The sequence below is a fragment of the Sminthopsis crassicaudata genome, chromosome 2, assembly GCF_048593235.1.
Source record: "Sminthopsis crassicaudata isolate SCR6 chromosome 2, ASM4859323v1, whole genome shotgun sequence".
In the NCBI taxonomy this organism is placed as follows: domain Eukaryota; kingdom Metazoa; phylum Chordata; class Mammalia; order Dasyuromorphia; family Dasyuridae; genus Sminthopsis; species Sminthopsis crassicaudata.
In genome coordinates this window covers 635,738,221-635,760,972 of record NC_133618.1, presented here as the reverse complement: position 1 = coordinate 635,760,972, position 22,752 = coordinate 635,738,221, and the positions used below count along the sequence as shown (strand labels likewise).

General features: G+C 37.4%; 1 protein-coding gene across 4 annotated transcripts in view; it reads left to right on the top strand.

The window, feature by feature from the left end:
* Positions 1-22,752, top strand: part of MYPN (myopalladin) — a 109,354-nt gene that overhangs the window by 52,805 nt on the left and 33,797 nt on the right. The window contains exons 7-12 of one of the 4 annotated variants that reach the window (XM_074296599.1): positions 6,664-6,805; positions 7,493-7,516; positions 9,500-9,616; positions 10,464-10,836; positions 18,588-19,181; positions 21,730-21,868. In XM_074296599.1, the coding sequence (XP_074152700.1) occupies positions 6,664-6,805; positions 7,493-7,516; positions 9,500-9,616; positions 10,464-10,836; positions 18,588-19,181; positions 21,730-21,868 (1,389 nt within the window). The other 3 variants (XM_074296601.1, XM_074296602.1, XM_074296600.1) reach the window with 3 other exon arrangements.

Here is a 22,752-nt window from a genome sequence, read left to right as displayed (position 1 = left end):
TTAAAGTCAGAATATGAATTCATCAGGAAAAACTTTGTTTTAGTAATATAGTAATATAAAATACTAATAATAGTTTCAATCTCAATTTTCTAATAATGGCTCCCATGTTAGCAAGCAAGTCCTCACATACTCACCATATATTTTTTTTTGCTTTTAAATTATTCCAGCAGTCTTTAACACCCCTTTTTTGGCCCCAGTTTCAATTTCAAATGAATATTCATCCTTGCTGAGAGCAGGTACCTTTATTCTGCTCAAAGTGTATTTTGGTTTTCATCCTTAATGTTTCTAGTTTAGAAGTTGAGCCTCAAGATTATACCTAGAAAAGCACAAGTCCAAGTTTATCACATGATGCACTTCTCTCCGTAGCTGAGGTCCACTGGCTGATGACTCTTTCTACCACTGAGACTCATCAGTTCTAGAAAAGAGCACCGGGCACAGTGATGAGAGTGCAGGTTTAGAATCAAGAGACCTAAGATTGAATTTTGCCTCAGAAACTTAGCAGTTGGGAGACTGGAGGCAAGTCAACTAACTTGTCAGGTTCTTTACCTGTAAACAACGAATCCTAATCCTCGACAAGCTCATGAGGAAATCACCACAGACTGTAAAGAACTGTATAAACTATACAAAAAATGAGCCATCATTACTGATGACATCATCTACCATGTGGGCAGGTGGTGATCTGGGTCAGTGGAAGATACACCTGTGCAGGTACAATCCCAGTACCTTCAAGTACTGAACAACCATTCACTGGGGTGCTTATCTTTTGGGACTTGCTTTCCAACTTGAAGGATTAAGACCTTGTATCCGGGCTTCAAATTTCTCAAGGAAGAATCAGAATCAAGGCTTTTCAGAACTCTGATTTTAAAAGTAGTTCTTGGCAGAGACAAAGAGTGTGGACTCTCTTCCTCTGCCACAAGCTTTCAGCTCCATAAATGGAGCACACATGCCTCATGCTCAGGGTACTAGTAAGTGCTGGCCCTGTGCCCCAGGGATTCAGCAGCAGCAGCACACTTGCGTCCGTCTCCGTCAGGCAGGGCACTGCTGAGGTCACTCACTGCCAATGTCATTAGCCACATATTTCTCTGAGTCAGTCACTGATGACAGTGCTCATGTGTCTGTGAGCTGTGCTAATGGACCCTTTTGTGTGCCTTCATTTAGGCTATTCCTGTTCTGTTTCCTCATCCCTCACTACCTGTTGTGCCCTATAAAAAGAGTCTTTTTTCATTGATGCTGAGAAATCACCATTTGTATTTTTATAGAGTGTATGATGACCTGTGGAGCACAGTACTGTTTTTAAGGGCCATATCATTTATCCTTATTTGGGGTAAATGGGCACTAATATTGTCATCATTTAAAGTCAGGGGAAAAAAAATGAAGAAAATAATGTTACCCAATGCTCTCCAACAAGTGGATGGTAGGGTTTGTGACTGGACCATGTTGTTATTACTTCATCTTAATTTAATAAAACCCCACTTTTACAAGACTTTTTATGTGACTTTAGATTAGGAAGAGACCTCGCTAATAGACTGGTTTCCACCAGTCCAAATAGTATAGTATGAAGTATTTTTGTAGGGAAAAAAAGGGGTTTGATGAGTGTGCGAAGCTGCTGACCCCTCCCCACTCCCACGCCCATAGCAGCTGCTGCTTGGGTTCCTGCTCCAAGGCTTCAGAAGCTCTGGCTCCAGCAGCTTCAGCAGTAATTTGAAGAGGGCAGTGGGAGAACAGGTGGGGGAAGGGAGAGGTAGAAGAGCAGGTCTGTTATATAACAGCAGAGACATGAAAATTCAGAACAACCAGGATGGGGGTCAGAATCAGAATTCTAACAACTACATAGAGAAAACTCAGACCCTTCTTTTTTTTCCAGATTATTTTCTAAGCCAAAATACGCAGTAATTTGTTGTAGAACTGGAGTTAATGGATTTCTAGCTTTATATAATTATCATGCCTCCTGCATTCTTTGCAGAGATGTTACAAAAATGACAGAGGCACTAACAAAATATTGTATAGAAGAAAATTCAGCTGTAGCTCAATCTAGAACATTAGTAGAGCATGAAAAGGCACTGACTTAGCTCTCCCATAAACCAACTCTCATCTGATACTTTGCAAAAGAAATAGCCCAAGCTAGTTGATGTAGTGGATAGAACACCAGCCCTGAAGTCAGGAGGACCTGAGTTCAAATGTGACCTCAAACATTGAATACTTCCTAAATATATAACAAGCTGGGCAAGTCACTTAACCTCAATTGCCTCTGCAAAAAGAAAAAAAGAGATTGCCTAGTAATTTCTGCCCTTTCCCTTCTTCATCTTCGTCCCCTACCCCATTTCATAGATGAGAAAACTGAAGCTCAGAGAGATTACATGATAGAGGCAGTAAAAATCTATAAAGAGCTCAATAAGCTCAAATTTAATCAACATATTTTACTAATAGATGATTTCAGTGCAAAGATGGAAATGGGGGCAGGCAGGTGAGGTGAAAATGAAATATGTTAGAAAATATGTTCCAGGCTAGAGGTAGTACACTGGTTATAGAATGAGGTTGCCTAAATTTAGACCCTGACCTGACCATTTACTACCTGAGTGACATTTGGTAAATATCTTCATTTCCCCATATGCAAAATGAGGGGGTTGTATCACATAATAGCAAGATCCTTTCCCCTCTAACTGATGATCCTTTGATCCTAAGAAACAAAAGAGGTCAATGAAGCTTACTAACATGTATCAAATATATTTTTTCGCATGAAGAAGCCTGGGAGGTATGTATTAAATGTAAGCACAAGAACATCACTGGATAAAAAAATGAAGCTGAAGTTATATAGACATCAGATTATTACCATTTTCTAAGTAAATTTAACTATTAAAATCAATTGTCACCAAGAAATCAAAATATTAGAAACTGTCTTAGCTAAGCTTTTTTCTTAACAAAAAAAAAAAAAAAAAAAAAAAAAAAGATATGGCAACCAAGAACAACCTTGATTTGGAATTTACTCATTTGTAAAATTCTAAGGATAAGTATGATGGAAGAGTATGAGCAAAATAAACTCATAAAATAGCAAGAAATAGAAAGAAAACAAGGTTATAGGAAAATTGGGTAAAAGACTCAGATTATCCCAATTAAACCAGATTATCACTGGAGCATATAAATATAAAACTGTGAAGAGGATAACAACCTTCCAAAAGAATTGGAAAAAAAAAATCTGTCAAAATTACTTCAATCAATGACAGTAAGACTATCACATTTAGACTCCACTATCACAGTCCCTGATGTAGAACTTTCATGGATGAAAGGAATCAACATTGGAGAGAAAACTGGATTCGCCCAAGTGCACCCAGAGGAGAGAGTCTGTGTTAGGGGACTGATTCAACATATTTACAATCATATGCTGCCTGAAAGGTACAGAGAATGCATGATCTCACTGTCACTGACTATAAAGAATTTTTGATTTGGTAGAGCAAAATATACCTTCCTCTTCTTCAATAAGATGCTTCCTTGTATTGACAGTGTTGTCCAGTGAACAGATCTCTGGCTTTAGAGTCAGAAGTCTTGGGTTTGAATCTTGGTTCTGCACTTATCTACCATATGACTCTAGGCAAGTCACATCACCACTGGGGGGGGGGGGCTCGTTTTCCTCGTTGTAAAAAAAGAAAGGATTGGCTAGAATTGCCTCGAAGTTCCCTTCTGACTCTAAATTTATCCTCTTAGAATATGTCTATTCAAAGTTGCAAGAACAAAGATTGTTTTCTTTTATGACCCTTAAAGCACATAACAGGGAAAGAAAGGTGTGCTGACTCCAGATATTTGGCATTGTCTCTGATGCTAGTTAGCAGAGTTCAAATGGAAAAGAAACTCCCTAGAGAAGATGAGCTCCTCCAGATGCTTTTGTTTACAGGTGTTATTGTGCAGGTAACATCAATCCCCCAAATTCTGCAAAACCTGCAAAATAAGATACATAATCACCCCCCAAAAGTTCATCTTTTTCCCATAGGAAACAAACAAGTGGATAAAGAATGTCTATTGCTAAGATGCATAATTGAACAGACAACTCAAATAGCTGGTACATGAGTAAATATTTTGTATATATACTGTACAAGGGCAATGAGCTGGGCACGGAATTGAACTCACCAGCTTCATGGAGGTACAAATAATCTCAATGGCAATAGATAGACAAATGGTGGGAAGGAAGAGGCTACTACATATTGTTATAGAAGAACTGTACAGAGTTCATGATCCAATGAGAGAGAAAGTATCCCAGGTTGTAAAATGAATAATTCTGATTATTCTTATGCAAACAAATGCAATATAGCCAAAATGAGAAGAAAATCAGGAAACTGGAAAAATGTTTACATCAAGTTTATATGATAAAGGTTTCATCTCTCAAATGTATAGAGAACCGAGCCAAATTTATAAAAATAAGAGCTATTTCTCACTTGCCAAATGGTCATAGGATATCAACAGGCAGTTTTCAGCAGAAATCAAAACTATCAATCGTCATTTTTTAAAAATGATCTAGATAACTAATAATTAGAGAAATGAAAATTAAAACAACTCTGAAGTTATGACAGGAAATGAAAATGACATGGAGATGGTGTGGAAAAATAGGGTCACTAAAGCACTGTTGGTGAAATTGTGAACAGGTCCAACCATTCTGAAGAACAATACACTATACCCAAAGGGCTGTAAAAACTGTGCATATCCTTAGACTCCACAATATAATTACTAAGTCTGTATCCCAAAGATATCAAAAGAAATGATATAATATATTCAAGAATACTTATAGTAGCTCATTTTGTGATGACTAAAAATTGGTAACTGAAGGGATACCCTACCCATCAACTGAGGACTAGCTGAACAAGTTGTGATATATGATTGTGATAGAATACTATTGTGCTACAAGAAATGATGAAGGGAATGGTTTCAGAAAAATCTGGGAATATTTATATAAATTGAAAAGTTGAGAGTTAAGAAAAAAGTTAAGAGAAAAGAACCAGAAAAACATTATACATAATGGCAGTAATATTATAATCAACTGTGAAAGATTTAGCTATTATGATCAATATTATGATCAATAATCCCAAAGGATTTATGATGAAAATTTATATATATATATATATATATATATATATATATATATATATATATATATATATATATATATATAAAACAAAGTTTTATCCACTTCCAGAGAGAGAACTGCAGATTGAACTCTGCAGATTGAAACACTTTTTGTCTATTTTCTTTATTTTTTTCTTGCCTTTTCCCCCTGAAATATGAAAATATATAATGACAAATGTTTTCTTGCATTCTCAATGGATGGAGAAGGGAAAGAGCAAAGAAGAGAATTTGGAACTGAACTTTTTTTTAATTTAAAGAAAAAAAGACAATTGTGCAAAAGAAACAACTTCAAAGATATTATCACAAGAGTACATGACAAGAAAAGGGAGTGAACAGATATGTGAGAGAAGGATAAATAATGGGCAGCATCATCAATAGATGTAGAATTTAGCCCAGTACATTGGGCTGATGGTTAGATATAGGCAAGAGTTGTATAGAATGAGAAGGCATGGATGGGTTACCTCAGCCAGGGAGAAAGTATACACATTCATAATATTATATCAAAGTAAAAAAAAAATTATGCCCATGCTAAGGAACATTTTCTCAGCAACAGTCAAGTAAAACAAGTATAAATATAATTACGTGTACAAAAATAATTTCAAATATAAGAACAGTTATGCAAATAAAAATCTATGTCTTAATCTATCCTATACTTTAGTGTGGAGTGGTCTAACAATATTTTGAAACTTTAACCATCCTCATTTTATTATCAGCAATATTTACTAGCACATTTAGATATATCCCCACAAAGTCCTTACAATGCTTCCATTTATACAATAGTATCTTATGTATGCTCATTGGCTTGTGTCTCATAATAACCTTTCCTACTATCTTCATTTTAAAGTTGATAAAACCAAAATCATTTTCTAGAACTATACAATATTACAGTAACAATTATGTTGCAATATGTTACAACAAAGTTATAAATATATATATATATGTGTGTGTGTGTGTGTGTGTGTGTGTGTGTATATATGTGTGTATATATATATGTTTATATGTACATATATGTGTGTGTGATTCAAATATTAGAGCAAACCTATTAACAATATATTAACAATATAGGTAAAATTATGTGATCTGCACTAGACAGATGAGGAAAAAATACCAATGAAAAAGCCTGAAAGAATCTATCATTTGTTTCCTCCACAAAGCTATGCTCTGATTGGAAACCAGAATACTTTGACATTAAATTCTCTATACAAACTATACTTGTTGATATTTATTATGTCTTTTGCAGTTCTGAGAAGCCAAATCCCATATGTTCCCTGGAGAAGAGAGTTACTATGAAACTTCAAAGTGTTCTACATGATATATGATATCATACTTTAAAAAAAAAAAAGCATATATCTGCTAGGGAAAAGAAAATACAGTAAACCAAATGACTCTTAAAAACACTCTCAATACCTTTTAGGATTAAGCCTGAAATTTTTCACATACATGAAGACTTTAAAAAGGATCAAACATTGGAGGAAATAGTATCTTCTAGAAGTTGACACCAGATTGCAGAAAATCCATCAATTCTTTGCTTTTACAATATATTTCCCACTGTAGATGCTGCAAGATTTATCAGCCTCTGAGGGTCAACTAGTTGTTTTTGAATGCAGAGTTAAAGGAGCACCATCTCCCAAAGTTGAATGGTACAGAGAAGGGACATTGATAGAAGATTCTCCAGATTTTCGAATTTTACAGAAAAGTAAGTTGATTTTATTTAGTGCACTTTATTTGTTGGATTTTAAACTTTAATTCACCCCAACTTGGGGCAGTCAAAAATGTTGAAATGAAAATGTTTTGCATATCAAAAAAGAATAGCACTTTACAAAATCTTTACAATTTAGTTGCCATTAATTGCTTTTCTGAAGTAATCATCATCATCTTCATCATCTTCATTGTCATCTTCATTTTCTCTTCCTCTTCCTTCTTTTTCTCTTCCTTCTTTTTTCTTTTCTTCTTCCTTCTCTTCTTCTTTTCCTCCTCCTTTCTCTTCTTTTTCTTCTCCTTTTCCAATACCCAATGCTATATTTCTATTCTAAGAACAATTTTAGGTACATTAATAAGGTAGCCATGAGACACAGCAAGACCCAGTTTAAGGATCTTGTTCAGCTTATAAGATGAGATTTATTCTTGGTGGAATACTCAGATATGCTCCAAAGTATATAGTTTATTTACCTGCTCTTATTACAGCCATTCTGAAATACTCCCCAACTCTTGCTGTCAAAATCAGCATTTATTTTATTATACTTAGCATTGATTTACAGAGCTTACCAAATCAATTCTAAAAATAAATGCATATAGAGTTCCCTAGGAAGTCTCACAAGAAAATATAATATGTATAAGTGAATTTTCTTAGTCTAATGTTTTTTTTAATTCTTTTCTTTTTTAGAACCACGCTCTATGGCTGAACCAGGTAAGAGGTCATTTGAAACTAATCTCTTTTGGTCTCAGTTTCCTCTCCTCTATAAAATAAAGATAATAATAGTACTTACCTCTTAGTGTTGTCAGGAAGATCAAATGAGACAATATATGTATTTTTAAAACCTTAAAATATTATGTAAATGTTAGCTATTACTATTATTTCAGTTACCCAAAGTGTCACTTTCCTGCTATACAACTATTTCTTTTTGAATCTAGGTGCAGCTTATCCAGTTATTGTTAATAGCTATTATTAGACATGGTCCCTGAGTTCAAGTTCGTTACTTGGGGGAGCTCCCCATTTTGTGGCATTTTCACATTAAGGGCTGGTCTTACAAGGAGGACATTGTTTACATTAAGTGATTTCAGGGGCCCTTTTAGAGTTTCCCACATCATCTGCCTGATTACATAAATTTTACAGTTAGAGATTTTTTTCAAATAAAATGTGAAAGCTGCCAAAGGGCAGCTAGATGGTATAATGGATAGAATGCTGAGCCTGAAGTCAGGAAAACCTGAGTTCAAATAAACCTTAGACAAGAGCTAGTCATATGATTTTGGGCAAGTCATTCAACCCCATTTGCTTCAATTTCCTCTTCTGTAAAATGAGCCAAAGAAGGAAATGCAAACCCACTCCAGTATTTTTGTCAAGAAAACCCCAAATGGGGTCACTGAAAATCACACATGACTAAAAAACTACAACAAAAGAGGAGACAATATGGAGAAGGTAGAAGAATGGAAAGGAGAAATTAGACCTGCCAAAATCAAACTTTACTTCCTCATAGTTTTGCCTTAGAATGGATGATTCATATCATGGTTATTCATATAATGTGGTTATTACTAATTATTGAAGGGTCAAATTGCCATTGAGCTATTTTAGGTTTTAGGTACAGCTGTTTTTTTTATGGTCAGGTCATCTGGGTAATGATATCAGAGAAGTAGGACTTTTACCACCATAAGGCTCCTTGCCATTAAATCTCAAGAAATATCTACAACCTATGTTAACATGGCCATAGGAGTTGGTGCTGAGGCAGCGTGGTGTGGTGGAAAGAACTGGAAATAAGAGGATATCCATTTGACTGTGCAATGTTCTATGTAACCAGGACAAGTAATTTTGCCCATATAGATCCTTATCTTCAAAATGAAAGGTTTGGACTGGATTCAAAATTGTCTTCCAGCTCTAAATCTAGGAGTTTATCATATAAAGTCTAGTACATAGGCTTTATATGTATATAAATGCATATAAATAATAAATAAATAAAGTATGTAAATATACACATATATATAGTATATATAAAGTATACTCATTTTCACCCTTTTTGTCAAAGAAAGTACTTATAATTCAGCACACATAAAGAATTATCTTAGCATTTCAGTAGAGGAATCACTTCATTATTCTTTTCATCTAAAACATTCAAAGTATTTTCAATAGGCAGAAAATCAAATTCTAAAGGCTAACAAATGTCTATTTATTTTCCCATTTTAGATTTGTGTCCTTTGGGGGAAAATTGCCAGAAGAGTTGGTACAGATGAGATGGCTCAGATTAGAAACTATTCTACTTGCTTCTTTTAAGGGAATCCAATTATCACATTTTTCTCATGCGAGCACATTCACATTTTCAGCTCTTGTGTGTCTGTGAGATCTTAAATTTGTTGGTCATTAAATTGCTCAGTTGTATTATTCTTAATTCAGACTATCTCATAGAATTATAGGAATAGCAAATAGGAAACCTTTGCCCATACTCAGATAGTATTTTTGGACTGAATTGTTAAATTGTGCAGCCAACTGGTCAGTTTGGTCCAACGGCTGTTTTGACAGATTTGGTTCTCATTGGATTGCTTGACTAAATGGACTGAATCAGTGAGTTGACTTGGTGTTATATAGGCTTAGTATCAGACCAGTCATTTTTGGTATCCCCAAAATGTGAATATTTCTAACACTGTCCCTTATCATGAAACACTCGCTTTTTCTGGTTTGTAGAGGAGATTTGTACGCTGGTCATTGCAGAAGTGTTCTCAGAAGATTCTGGAAATTTCACTTGTACAGCAAGCAACAAGTACGGCACAGTGTCAAGCATCGCACAGCTGACTGTGAGAGGTATGGACTGATCCTAATGGTCTTTTCACTTTAAAATGTCAGAGCAGGTTAAGCAGTGACATGAAGTATCAATGCTGAGATTAATTTTAGCCTTTCCCATGCAGCTGTCCGTGGTATCTTTCATAAGTCATTGAATCATTGGGGGAAGACATTCTTTGGACACATTCCAGTTATTGATATCCTTTCCCCTACTTACTGAGGATAGAATCCCATTCCAAATGTACCAGTTGTGCTCTCCTCTATTACGCACAAAAGGAGACCATCATCTCTCTGGTCTTACGTATGCTATTCCTAAAATACTTCTCCAAATATCACTTTTTTTGTTGTTGCCACTGCGTCATTACACCCTGTGCTTAGATTAAATTTCTAATCCTTTAAAGCCCTAGGGTTTCCTACATTCTTCTTTTCTGACAAGTGTTCTTAATTTGCATGTCTAAATAGTTGATAGTTGATAAGAAGTTTATGCCTAAAGCAAAAGAACCCAAGTTCAATTCAGCTTTACCACTTACTAGTTGCTATTGAGCAAGTCGTTCCAATTCTCTAGCATCTAGGTTCTCCTGTGTAAAATGGGGATGCTAGGATTCTATCCATCTCAAAGGATTATGGTGAAGATCAAAAAGAAATTTTCTTCAAGCAAGTTTTTAAAAGTACTACATAGATGTAAACTTCTATTATTCTTCTATTATTCTATCAGTCTGTTGTCACTCATCTACCAAAGCATGAATGTGTTATCATGCCCAACTAACTCCCCTGCTCAGATCAGCAAATCCTTAAACCCAACTCCCATATTTTTTGTTCTTCAAAGAGAAAAAACTTTACTCATTCCTCCCCATATTTGTTCTTTCAGGTACTGAGGACCATAGCAATAATGTGACTCCCCACCCAGCCAATTCCATGGACAACTCAACTGTTGTTGAAAACCAATCATCCCCACCTAACCCCGAACCCCGTTCCATGGAACAACCCCCCAGACCCAAACTTGAAGGGGTTCTGGTGAATCACAATGAGCCCAGATCCAGCTCTCGGATTGGTCTTCGAGTACACTTCAATTTACCTGAAGATGATAAAGCAAGTGAAGCATCTACTGAAGATGGAACCACGATTACTGACCAGATCCAAGCTGATCTTTTACAGGATCGGTTCAATGGGCAGATAACAAGGACACCTGAACCTTCCTCACCTGTTAAAGAGCCTCCTCCTGTACTAGCTAAACCAAAACTGTGAGTAAAGAGCAAAATAGCAAGATATTTCCTCTCTCATGCTTTCTTACAATTCTAGGGATAGTAAAGAGCTACACAGGTCATCTGATCCATTCCTTTGCCTCCAAACTAATGCCAGGACCAAATTCTGAGATCATAGCTGTACAATGAAAAATTACCTTTACTGCTGAAGGCTCCCAAGACAGAAATTTCCATCACCTCTGTACAAAATGTGTTCTAAGTACTTAATGACCTAAAAGAGGTCATTAAAAGCAAAAGGCTTTTTTTGTCTCTATTCTCTTCCTGTTATAGAACAGTAGCCTAGCTTTTTCTTAATGTTTCCTTTCTCTCAATGGATATACTATGGTAATATTAAGTATATGGCACAGAATTAAAGGATTAGAGTTATGTTTTAAAAGCAAGCCAGGGTGTTAGATCTAAGATATTTCATAGGAATGTATGACAAGAAAGGATGCCAAAAGTAGGCAGAAAGGAATTGTTTGTAAGGATGATTTGTATTTCTGGCTTTGTTATTATCTATTCCTAGTTATCCTAGGACAGAAGATGTTGGATGAGAATGCTAGAAGAGTACTACCACCTCTTTTTATCATCAAAGTTCTAGATTTTATAGATTGTTGACATTAATACTGGCTCTAGACAAAGCCACAAAAGCAGCAGGTTTTCTTTCTTTTGGGGGGTTGGCAGCCTCTATTTCCCCTTTTTACATTCTCCTCCTCTTTAGCACCCAGACTTCCCATGTTCCTCTTTGTACAGCACCCTGTCTAGAAGTGTCCTATGTGTGAGATGTTACTCATTTTATCCTACAAAATTTAGCTGCCCAGTGTTCCCTCCAAAATTTTCCCACAAGAGGACTGACTGCCTAAATTGAAAAACTGATTGTATTCATAGCATTAATAACAAATAACTGATAGATATGTGTGTATACTTCCCAAATATCTGAATTTTAAAAGGACCTTCCATGCTATAACCAAAAGTACTTAGTAATAGAAAAAGTTTAAGCAAAGAGATACAAGGGAAAAGGAAAAGTTTTTTCAAGCATCTCTCAGAATATACTATACAAATAGTGGCCACCTGTTTAAAAATATGGGAAGGAGAGGGAATGGAATAAGTATTTATACAACACCTACTATGGATCATAAAGTTAAGTGCTTTACAAATATTATCTTATTTGATCCTCACAACAATCTTCAGAGGTAGGTGCCATTATTAACCCCATTTTACAGATGAGGAATTGAGGCAAACTGAAGTTAAATGATTGATCCAGGATCATATAGCTAATGAGTGTCTAAAGCTTTATATAAGGTCTTCCTGCCTCCAGGCCCAGGACTCCTTCCACTGAACCACCTCACTACTGGAATCTGACTCTGATTAGAATATTTGTGAAATCTGAGTTCTGCTACTCCTCTTAATCAGGGTGGGGAGAATAAACAATAGTAATAATAACAATGCATTTTCCATATGCAAATACGATGGTATTTTTTTCCAGTGGTATTGCTGTTTTTGCTTTTTTTTTTCTTTACTCTCTTACATTTCCTTTCTTAGACTCCCCAAATCACATTTGCACTACCCTCTGCTACAATTATAGCTGTAATCTATAGCCATGAAGCAATTTTCTCCATGTGAAGCTAATATGTGAGTCCTTTTAGTCTCACTGGCCTTATTGACATTCCATATGAAACCTACATGAATTCTAAAGCAGAAGAGTTAAATGTGCATCTTTTTAAAGAATGTTTTTGACCCCTCCAGGATTTATGATATAACACATAAGGACTAATGTGTTTTTTTTGGAATTAAACAAATAATAAACCCAAGGATCACATAGTTTAACTTTTATTTGAAAGATGCTAAAGCAGGATAAAACCATTTAACACTCAGAGACTCTAGCCCATATTTGTTATCTTTTTTGAGATGTCCTCTGTTTACATTCCATACATTATATTTTCTATAATAGCATGATCAAATATTTCAGTAATATCATCAGAGCAGAATTTAATAATATGAATAAGGCCTAAAGCTATTTCCTCCCAAACCCTTTTTATGGAAGATCAATTACAAAATTTAATCTATGGAGTATTATCTGTTTGCTAACAGGATAAAATCTATTAACAGTTAAGAAAAATTATATCCAGAGACACTCCTAGACTGAATGTGTTTCTTCCAAAATAGGAAAAGGAATTTACTGAGTCCAGGAATGCTGGACTAGAATGCAAGAGACTTGGGCCCAAATCTAACATCTCAATTATGTAGCCATTGGTTTTTGAGTCAGTAAACCTTTAGTTTCCTTATCTGTAAAATGAGCAAGGAAAATTAAATGATCTTTCTGGTCTCCTGGTTTCCTTATCTGTGATCTTTCTGGTGCCTTCTAACTCTGATTCTTTATGATTCATATGGTTAATTCTTGTTAACTTTTAGTACCTTAATGCTTCAAGAATGAACAATCAACTACTTTAACATGATCTATCTTTTGGCTGACAATGAATAGAAATCACAAGATGCTTCTGCTGAGCATATACTAGGAAAGGGAAAGTGACTAATGGAACACTTTAGGTTTCTGGAATTAGAAAGCTGTTGCTTAGTCTTGGTATTATGAGTTCCCACAGGGCTGAGGGGGAATGTGTATTCTGAATTCAGTGTATTAGCCCAGGGGTCCCAAAGTTCAAGGTGTAGTTGTCCTTCTACCTACCAGAGATTATACTCCTGACCTATTTATGCATCTCTGTTTAACCATCTTAAAAATATTAACTCTCTTGGGAGAAAAATAATCATTTGTTGTATTAGCCAACAACTGTGAAAAAACTATTCTCATTAGGAAATTTCTGTTACCTCTATTCCTCAGTTTCCTATAAATGAAAAATATACTCCCTCTTCTCTCACAGATTAAATAAGGAAAGTAAATCTAAGATGCAATTGTAAATTTTTTCAATTCCTAAGAGATGAAAGATATGTATTTGAGAAGAGAAAAAGAAACATAAGCTATCACTGATGTAAAACAGGAAGCATCTTGAATACAGATGAAGATAGAATTAAAATGAAAGAGGGCCTCGTTTTAAATTTACATTCATTTCCAATTATGTTCTTTCTAGAGACTGAGGTATAAGGTGCTAGTTTCCACACTGCCAACAAGAGGATCCTTGTGTTTCTATGACCATACCTAGTGACTGTAGTAAAATGAAAATGTCAGCAGTATCTTTACTAGTTGAGCGAATTTCCTAATGGTTGAACTCAATTATCCTTTAACAGCATTGCAAATAGATACAAACATTTCTGGATCCTTCCTACACTTAACCACGATGTCAACAATGATACATCAGTTCAGAATACAACGCAATAAAGATGAAATAAAATGTCAGGACTGTCCATCATATCCATTTTTAAAATTTTATTTAGTTTTTTAAAATTTTTCTCCAGTTACATGTAAAAACAATTTTAAACATTCATCTTTAAAACTGTGAGTTTCAAATTCACTTCCTTTCTCCCATTCAATTGAAAAGGCAAGTAACTTGATGCAGGTTATATACATCAGTAGTCATGCAAATCACTTCCATATTAATCATGTCCTGAAGGGGAAAAATAGAAATTATAAAAAAAAACTCAAGAAAAATAAAGTTTTGTTTTTTTTTTAAGTATGCTTTAATCTGTATTCAGACACTATCAGTTCTCTTTGGGGATGGAAGATATTTGGCATAAGTTCTTCAGGGTTGCATTGGATATTGAGAATAGCTAAGTCATTCACAAGCTGATCATTTTATAATATTGCTGTTACTCTGTATATCTAGCTCATCATTTCCTATAGCACAAAAATATTCCCTCTTAATCCCATGCCACAGTTTGTTCAACAATTTTCCAAATCTTTGCCACCAGAAAAGAGCTGCTATAAATGGGTTTTGTACACATACATCCTCTTTTTTTGGATGGAGACATAGCACTGGTCTAAAGTGCTAGGTCAAAGGTTATTCATGGTTATGTAGCCTTTGGGGCATGGTTCCAAATTTCTCTATAAAATTGTTACTTCAGTTCACAACTCTACCAAAAAATGCATTAATGTTTCATTCCCATCCCCCTACATTCCTACCAATAGCTGTCCTTTTCCTTTTCTGTCCTATTAGCCCATTTAATAGATATGAAGTAGTACCTCAAAATTATTTTAATTTGTATTTTTCAGCCAATAGTTAGTTAGAGCATTTAAAAAATATGGCTAAAGATAGCTTTGATATTTCATCTGAAAACTGTTCTCCTGGATCTATTTTCCAGTTCATTTGTTTTTTTCAATGAGATATTTCCATTGTCTTTTCATTCTTTCAATTTTGTTTATTTTTTCTTGATTTCTCATAAAGTCATTAGCTTCCACTCACTCAATTCTAATTGTTAAGTAATTTTTTTCCTAGGTGAGATTTTGTGCCTCTTTTTCCACTTGGCCACTTCTACTTTTTTTTTTCCAATTCTACTTTTTAAGGAATTTTTTTTCAGTGAATTTTTGTGCCTCATCTTCCAGTCCACTCATTTTGAGTTCTTCTATGATCTGAAACCAATTTATATTTTTCTTGGACGCTTTGGATTCAAGAATTTTAACTTTGTTTTCTTCTACCATGTGTATATTTTGATCTTCCTTGTAACTTTTCTTGTAACCATAGTAACTTTCTGTTGTTTGATTTTTTTTCTGTTGTTTGCTCATTTTCCCAGCCTATTTCTTGATTTTTAAAACTCTTTATTAAAAATAGCACTCTGATTCTAGGTTGGAAGTGTATTGTCCCAAGCTTCAAGGATTTGCATAACTGTTTTCAGAGATAGTTCTAGGACGTTTTTAATACTTTCAAGACGGTATAATCCAAGGAGAGGTGTTTACTAGGAACTGTGATGAGGGTTCCTGCTTGCAGCTGCAAATTCTGGTGTATTAGTGCTTCTCCTCACCCTGGGGTCTTCCACCCAGAATTGTGATCCAGGTCTAAGTATGGGGCAAAGCAACAGAGTCCTGCTTCAGTGCTAGGAAAGAGACCCTTGTAATTTCCTCCTGACCAAAAATTGTTCAACCTCCTTACCATCTGTGGGCAGAAAGCTGTGGAAACCACTGCTGCTACAGGGACTCCTAGGACTTGCTCCTGAGGTCTTCTCCTGGTTTGCTAGGACTGGGACTGTGTTGGCAAGACCTATACTAGACTGTGCTCCACTCTCAGCCAGGTGCAACAGATCTTTCCTGTGGACCCTCAAAGTTGTCTTTTGTTAGAAAAGTATTGCACCCCATCCTTTTGTGGGTTCTACTGTTCCAAGAACTGTTTTATGATGCTTTTTAAAGATATTCAAAAGGGTTTAGGATAGAACTTGGGAGAATTGCTGCCATATTGGCTCTGAAGCATGCCTCCCTCCTTTCCTCTCCTGAGAGCCATTTTAACTTAAATTCTTGTCCACGCCTTGCCCAAAATTATTTTTTCAGGCCTGGGCTTATGAACTTGTTAATGGCATATTCCAGGATGGAATTTATGGAAGAAATAGACTCTCATGATCTTTACAAAGTATCTGCTAGCAATCAATCAAGATTGTATTAAGTGCCTACTATGCTCACAATGCCCCCCAGAAGTTGCCCTGCATCATGTGTTTAAAACAGATCATACTTGGTTGACTATGGCTCATTTTGAAGAGGTTATCCTGCATTCATGTCACCACTAGACATGGTTTTGTATCATTAATATAGTCACCCTTAAAATAGGCTGCTCCAGAAATAGCAGCCAGCTCCTCTTAAATTTGAACTAAAGGTTAGTTTAGGTTAACAGTTAACAGTAATTCTTCTCAGAAAAACTGAGATTCAACTTTAGTGTTGTTTCAGTTTGCTTATATGCATGTTAACAATTTGCCTTTCCTGCTTCTTCAAATGTAAAATAGTTGTAAATATTTAGAATAAGTTTTATTTCCTAGAATTATAAAAAAAAATAAATAAAACTAAAAACTGTTTTACCCAAATTGAATTCAAAATTTTGGTTTGACCTGATTTCAAATTGAATTTGGTATCTAAGTTTTTAAAAGCAAAACAAGATTCTGCCATATGTTTAAAGAATTACTTTAGAGTTTTAATGAAATAAACCAAATTCTAGCACTAGTGTCCAAAACTATATTAATGAAAAACAGGTGAAGGCCAAACCTTGGCATTAAAACTAAAATCATCTAAACAAATCCCATACAATGTTACAGCCTATCCCTTCTCCCACCCTTAAAAAAACAAAACAAAACAAAAAACTAGGGTTTATCCAGGGTTTATCAAGCAGTGCCATCTAGAACTTTTGAACTGAGGTAAGGATAAACAAATAGAAACAGGGTCGGTCTACATAGTAGCATAAATAGTTGCCTGCCTATGTGGAATCATTTCAAAGGTTATCAGGAAAGTTCTTTGCCACTTGCCAAATACTTCCCATTCTCAATGGATGATTCCTAGACTTCCATCACTCTGTTAGTTTAAAAGTCTTTGATCCCTGTAAGGAGATGTAACCTTTTATGCTATTATCAATCATTTGTCCTTGAGGATGAATAAATTTCATCCCTTTTCAAAAAAAATTTTGTGAAGAAAGGAATAGGACAGGGAGCAGTTGGGAGAGGACTGGGTGCCTAAAGTGAATGGAGTCCCCACTATTGAGCTCAACTGGACCAGGTTCTGTGGAGGAACCACCTAATTCTCAAATTTGTCTATAGCTGATTTTTACACAAAAAGTTCACATGTGGGCTTATTCATTATGTCTTCAAAATCTAACAAATAATGAAGTCATTTATTCTGACAGGGATATCTATTCTCAGAAAATTATACCAAAGAGTAATTTATAGGCAGTTTCAAAATTGATAGTTCTTAAAGCAGGAAAGATCCAAAAGTTTTTAATTAAAAACATGTTTTCAGTCTAAGTCTAGTGGAGAACAAAGACATTGAGTTATGTTCAATTGATTATCAAGATAACAGCTCCTATGGTAGAATACTGTTTTTTTCCAGTAATATTTAGCACAGTAGTGACAACAATGCATAGCATCACAGGCAGAAAGGGAACCCTTAGTCATTTGTGCCAGGAAAATTGTACTGGCTTTATCCACATAATTACTATGTGCGTATTTAAGCAAAGGAAGCAATGCAGCCATTGCTTAAGGAATTGAGCCTCCCCTTCACTACACTGAAGATGCAAAGAGTGACAAAAATGGAGAGAGGGAATGGAGAGGGGGAGGAGAGGAGAGGAAAGGAGAAGAGCAAAATGAGAGGAAGACAGAGAGGATTCAGCTTTGGTTCTTGGGAAGGTTTGGGGACCTCCCGTGTGTCATGGTACCCTGCTGGGGCACCACCTGTTTCTGGGATGTCTCCAGAAAGGAGCCTGCTGCGTGTGTGCTCCTAAGGATGACTCATGCATCTGTCACTGAGTTGTAAACTGCCTTGAGGTTTAAGCACAGTTTGCATTGTCGGGAATGGTCTTTGATGAGTCTGCCTATATTCAGACATAGGGGAAACTACAAGCCTGATCAGTTTCTTCTGAGGTCATGGATCCATCTTTGGAAGGATACCAGTAGGAGGGAGGAATGAAAACGACAGCTATGGAAAAACTAGTCTCCTTTTTTTCCATTTTGTAAGGGGAAAAACAAAACCCAACTAAGCAAGGCTGTGTAGAGGTCAAACAGTCCGAGCTGAGCCCTAGTGCAGATCACTAGTATTGTAAATAACCTATGAACAAGCTTGCACATGGTGACAAATTTTTTTTTCTCTCTCTCTTCTCCATCTTTTGTTTTGTATGCAGCGATTCCAGTCAATTACAACAGCTTCACAACCAAGTTTTATTGGAACAACAGCATTTACAGTTTCCATCTTCCTCATCGCCAAAAGAGTTTCCTCTGAACATAAACTTGACCAACTCTATTGCTCCCCAGCCAGTGGCAACCACATGCAAACAGATGAAGGTCCCTCGGTCACAGTCATTCACTTACACTCGACCTAAACAGTTTCTCCCATCTCAGAACGCAGTCTTGGCCACCACATCCCCTTCTAGCTCTCCAGTGTCCACCTTGAGCAATACACCTCAAGCAATGCAGAGGACAGCAAGTAAGGAAAGCCTTTTGGGCTCTCATTCCTCAGTGCAAACGAGATCTCTTGGGACCTTTTCCAGTCAAAATGAACTGCCTTTTACCAGTCTAGCAGAATCATCTCAGCCTCCACTCACATTCTCTGTTTCCAGTGGGAACCAATTTCAGCCCCGTTGTGTGTCCCCAACTACTGCCGTCTCTCCTACCAGTCGGATTCAAAACCCGGTGGCTTTTCTCAGTTCCGTTCTTCCCTCTCTGCCAGTTATCCCACCCACCAATGCCATGGGCCTGCCTAAGAGCGCACCATCTGTGTAAGTATAACAAGATTCTGGCGGGGGCAAGACCCGTTTATAGGGGTAACATCGATCCCTTGGAGTTCACAGTCTGGGAGCTTAGGAGCCCAGCAGGTTAGGATCTGCTCTGGCTTGTGCTGCTCCTCCCAGACCACTCGGCCTTAGCTCTGCCCCCCCCCACCCCCCCGTTAATAATCAGGATAAAGAGTTTCGAAGTGGCCACGCTTCTCAGGCACAAAGTCCCAGCAGCAACTGGTTCATTGCAAGATTTGTCCCTGGCATTCCAGTCAACTAATATGCATTTATTAGGCACCCAATATGTGGCAGACCCTGAGCTGGAAGCTGGGGATACAAGAAAATCAAGGAGAAGCCCTTGTTTAGAAGGATTCCACATTCTGGCGGGGAGACCACGTGTGAATCAGGATGTGTGTCTCATCAAAGGGGAGGGGAAGGGAGAAAAATCCGATGCGAAATGAGGGGAGAAAATGTGTTTTGGCCCCGGCTTCATTTTAATGGAGCCCTTCCCCGAAACGCCCCAGGCGGGGCCCTGCGCTTGCTCGGGGCGTGCGGGAATTCTCTCGAGAATTCTCGGGAGGCCGTAGTGGGGCCTACGGATACTCAATGTGGCAGCTTCCCTCCAAGGCCGCCGTCTTCAGCCTAGCTCAGGAGCCTTTGGCAGGTGGAAGATTGCCAGCCCAGGGAGGGATCGCGGGTAGATGGAAGAGGGGTCCAGGAGCACCGAGGACCAGCCTTGAGGGCCTGAGTCTCGGACACCTCCCCAAGCAGGTACCAGAAGGAAGGCCCTCCGCTGGGAAAGGAGCCCGCGGGACTCACGTGTCAAAAACAAGGCACGATTGGCTCACCTCTTAGGCGCCGACCCTCTCGGCGCGTGACATTATTGGCTGCCCAACCCGCGGAGGCTGGCCTCTCTCCTCATTGGCCAGAAGAGCCCGGCTTTCTAGTGAGGCGTCTCAGTCATCCAGGAGCCGCGCGTCCCAGAAGGGACTGGAGACCCAGGTCCACTGGGGCGGCCCCTCCCACCGCCCACCTCAGGGATTCTGGGTCTGAGGAGAGCGAGAGGCCCCAGAAACTCCCCAGACCAGCCTAGATAGTCGCCCTTCCTCAGGCAGGGCGAGGCGCCTCTCCACCAATGCGGAGAGGAGAGCTTTGGGCAGAGGGTCACGTGAGTTTTCAAAACTCCCTGGCCTGAAAAATTCTTTCTCTCCTTGTTCTGTGTGGAGAAACCCCTGAATTGTCCTGGCGTGGTAGGGTGCTGAGTCATGAAGGCGGGGCACGACCCCGCAGCCCCTCCCCTCCCCCCCGGGCCATTACCGGGGGAGCCTCGGGACGCCACCTGAGGCCGAAGGGGGTGCAGCCCTCGAGGAGCTTACAGCCCAATGGTAGAAATGCAAACAAATAGCAGCATAAACAATAAATAGGAATTATTTAGATGGAAAGCTCTGGACTTTAGAGGGCCCAGGGAAGGCTTCAGGTAGGGCTTGGTCTCTGCTCTTCTAAAGCAGCCTTCCTTCTCCATTGTGTCTTATCTTCTTTTGCTGCTACGGAGTAGATGTGACAGGGGGAAGGGAAGGGAAAGGAAGGTGCCGGACCAAGCATAAGAAGTTTAGTTTAGGAAACTGGACGTGCACATTGGTTGCTAAACTTTTAAATCTTATTGAGCACTTGCCAGGCGCGTGCACGCACGCGCGCGCGCACACACACACACACACACAATCACAATCACGTAAATTCAGATTTACTCCTCTAAGTGTATAGTTGGTATGGCACTCACTCGGCCTTTGCAAACTTGAATCATTTCCTAAATGGGTGTTGAATGAGTGTGCAAGAATAAACAAGCCTTTATTGTCTACTATGTATCTCTACGCCAGGCATCCGGAATACAAACAAGAATGAAATAGCTTCTACCCTCAAGAAAGTTACATTCTATAACGAGATAAATCATGGATACAAGTGTATCTATATAAAATTAATACAAGGTAATTATGAGAAGGAGGAGTTAGCAGCTAGGGGGATTAAGAAAAAGGATTTTAAACTCAACTTTGAAGGAAATTAGTGATTCTAAGAGGCAAGGTAAAAGCAAAGTACTTTCTAGGTGTAGGAGACCGCCTGGGCAAGAGCATGGAGATAAGAGATGAAATTTCATGTTAGGAAACAGCAGGAAGGTTAGTTTGGCTAAGATTGTTTAAAGGGAAGTAATATTTGTTAAGGATAGAAAGGTAGTTATTAGCCAGCTTATAAAGGTCTTTAAATGCCAGAAGAGTCCATATTTGATCCTAGAAGTAACAGAAAACACTCATTTTTATTTAAAAGAGGAAGGATCTGGTCAGACCTGAATTTCTGGAATATCACTTTGGGTGCTTAATAAACACAGAGTAGGAAGTAATTATACTTCATAAAGCATACTTTTAAGAAGGTAGAATACATTAAATTTAGCATTAAGTCCACTATTTAGTTCTGCTTTCTATTTGAGTCATCCAAATTTTATGTAGGCTTTTCATAATCGGCCAGTTTTCATTGCTATGATAGCTATGGATTTCTTTCGCAGGTCACCTCAGGGAGTGATAAAGAAAAATCTAAAATCTTCTCAGCCAGTGACAGATGACAACATTCGTGAGAATAAGTCTTCAGTGATTCAGGACTTAGAAAAAAAAATGCATTTCAGTGATATCCGATCAAGCCAGCAGGTAAGAGCATATTAAATTAAATGGTTTTTTTGGAAACAAATTTATGGAAAGTTGAATGTATCTGTCTATTTTTTAAGCAAGGAGTTATAGAGCCAGGCCTTGTTTATGATATCCTAAATGGAGAATTATAATTGGAAAAATTTGGACTCAAAAACAGAGGAATAGCTCCTTGTGTTTTGATATTATTTGGGATCCAGATGGTTGATTGGAGATTTAGCTCTTTAAAACATCAGTCTGGGAATGTAGATGTTCCTGACTTCAGGAAAAAGTATTGGAAGGCAGAATCTAATCAGAACTGACAATACCAGAGGAATTCCTTTATTTAAATTTTTGTCTGCCCATATAATCAGTTTATTAAAACTTTACAGCCAAAGGTTGTAACCTAACATAGAATAAATTGTGGAAAGAAGAAAGTTAATTTCATTACCCATTTAATTAACAATCTTGCTCTTGGTTTATCCCAGTAATTTCTTATTAGAAACACTTTGATGTCCAATAATTTCAAATTCCAAAACTCATTGGGAGCTCTCTGCAAATATAGCCCAGTACCTGTATTCCTATTGGGAAGGGAGTCTGTTAAGGACTTGTCTTACCTCCTTTTCCTGTTTTAGTCATACTGTGCTATTCACTGACTGAATCTAATGTGACTGAACTAAAGTGTTTATATTGTGAGTTTGGTCATTAGTTTCTTTTTCCCAAAGAATCATTGATTTATAAATATGTTAATTTCCTAATATACCTCTCCCAAAGAGCTATCTTGTATAACAAAGAATAAAAAAAAAAAGAAAGAGGGGGAAAACTGCAGTACTATGAACATACCATCCTCATTGGTTTTGGCATTTATAATGTACTTTAAAGTTTGCAAAACTCTTTACAGATATCTC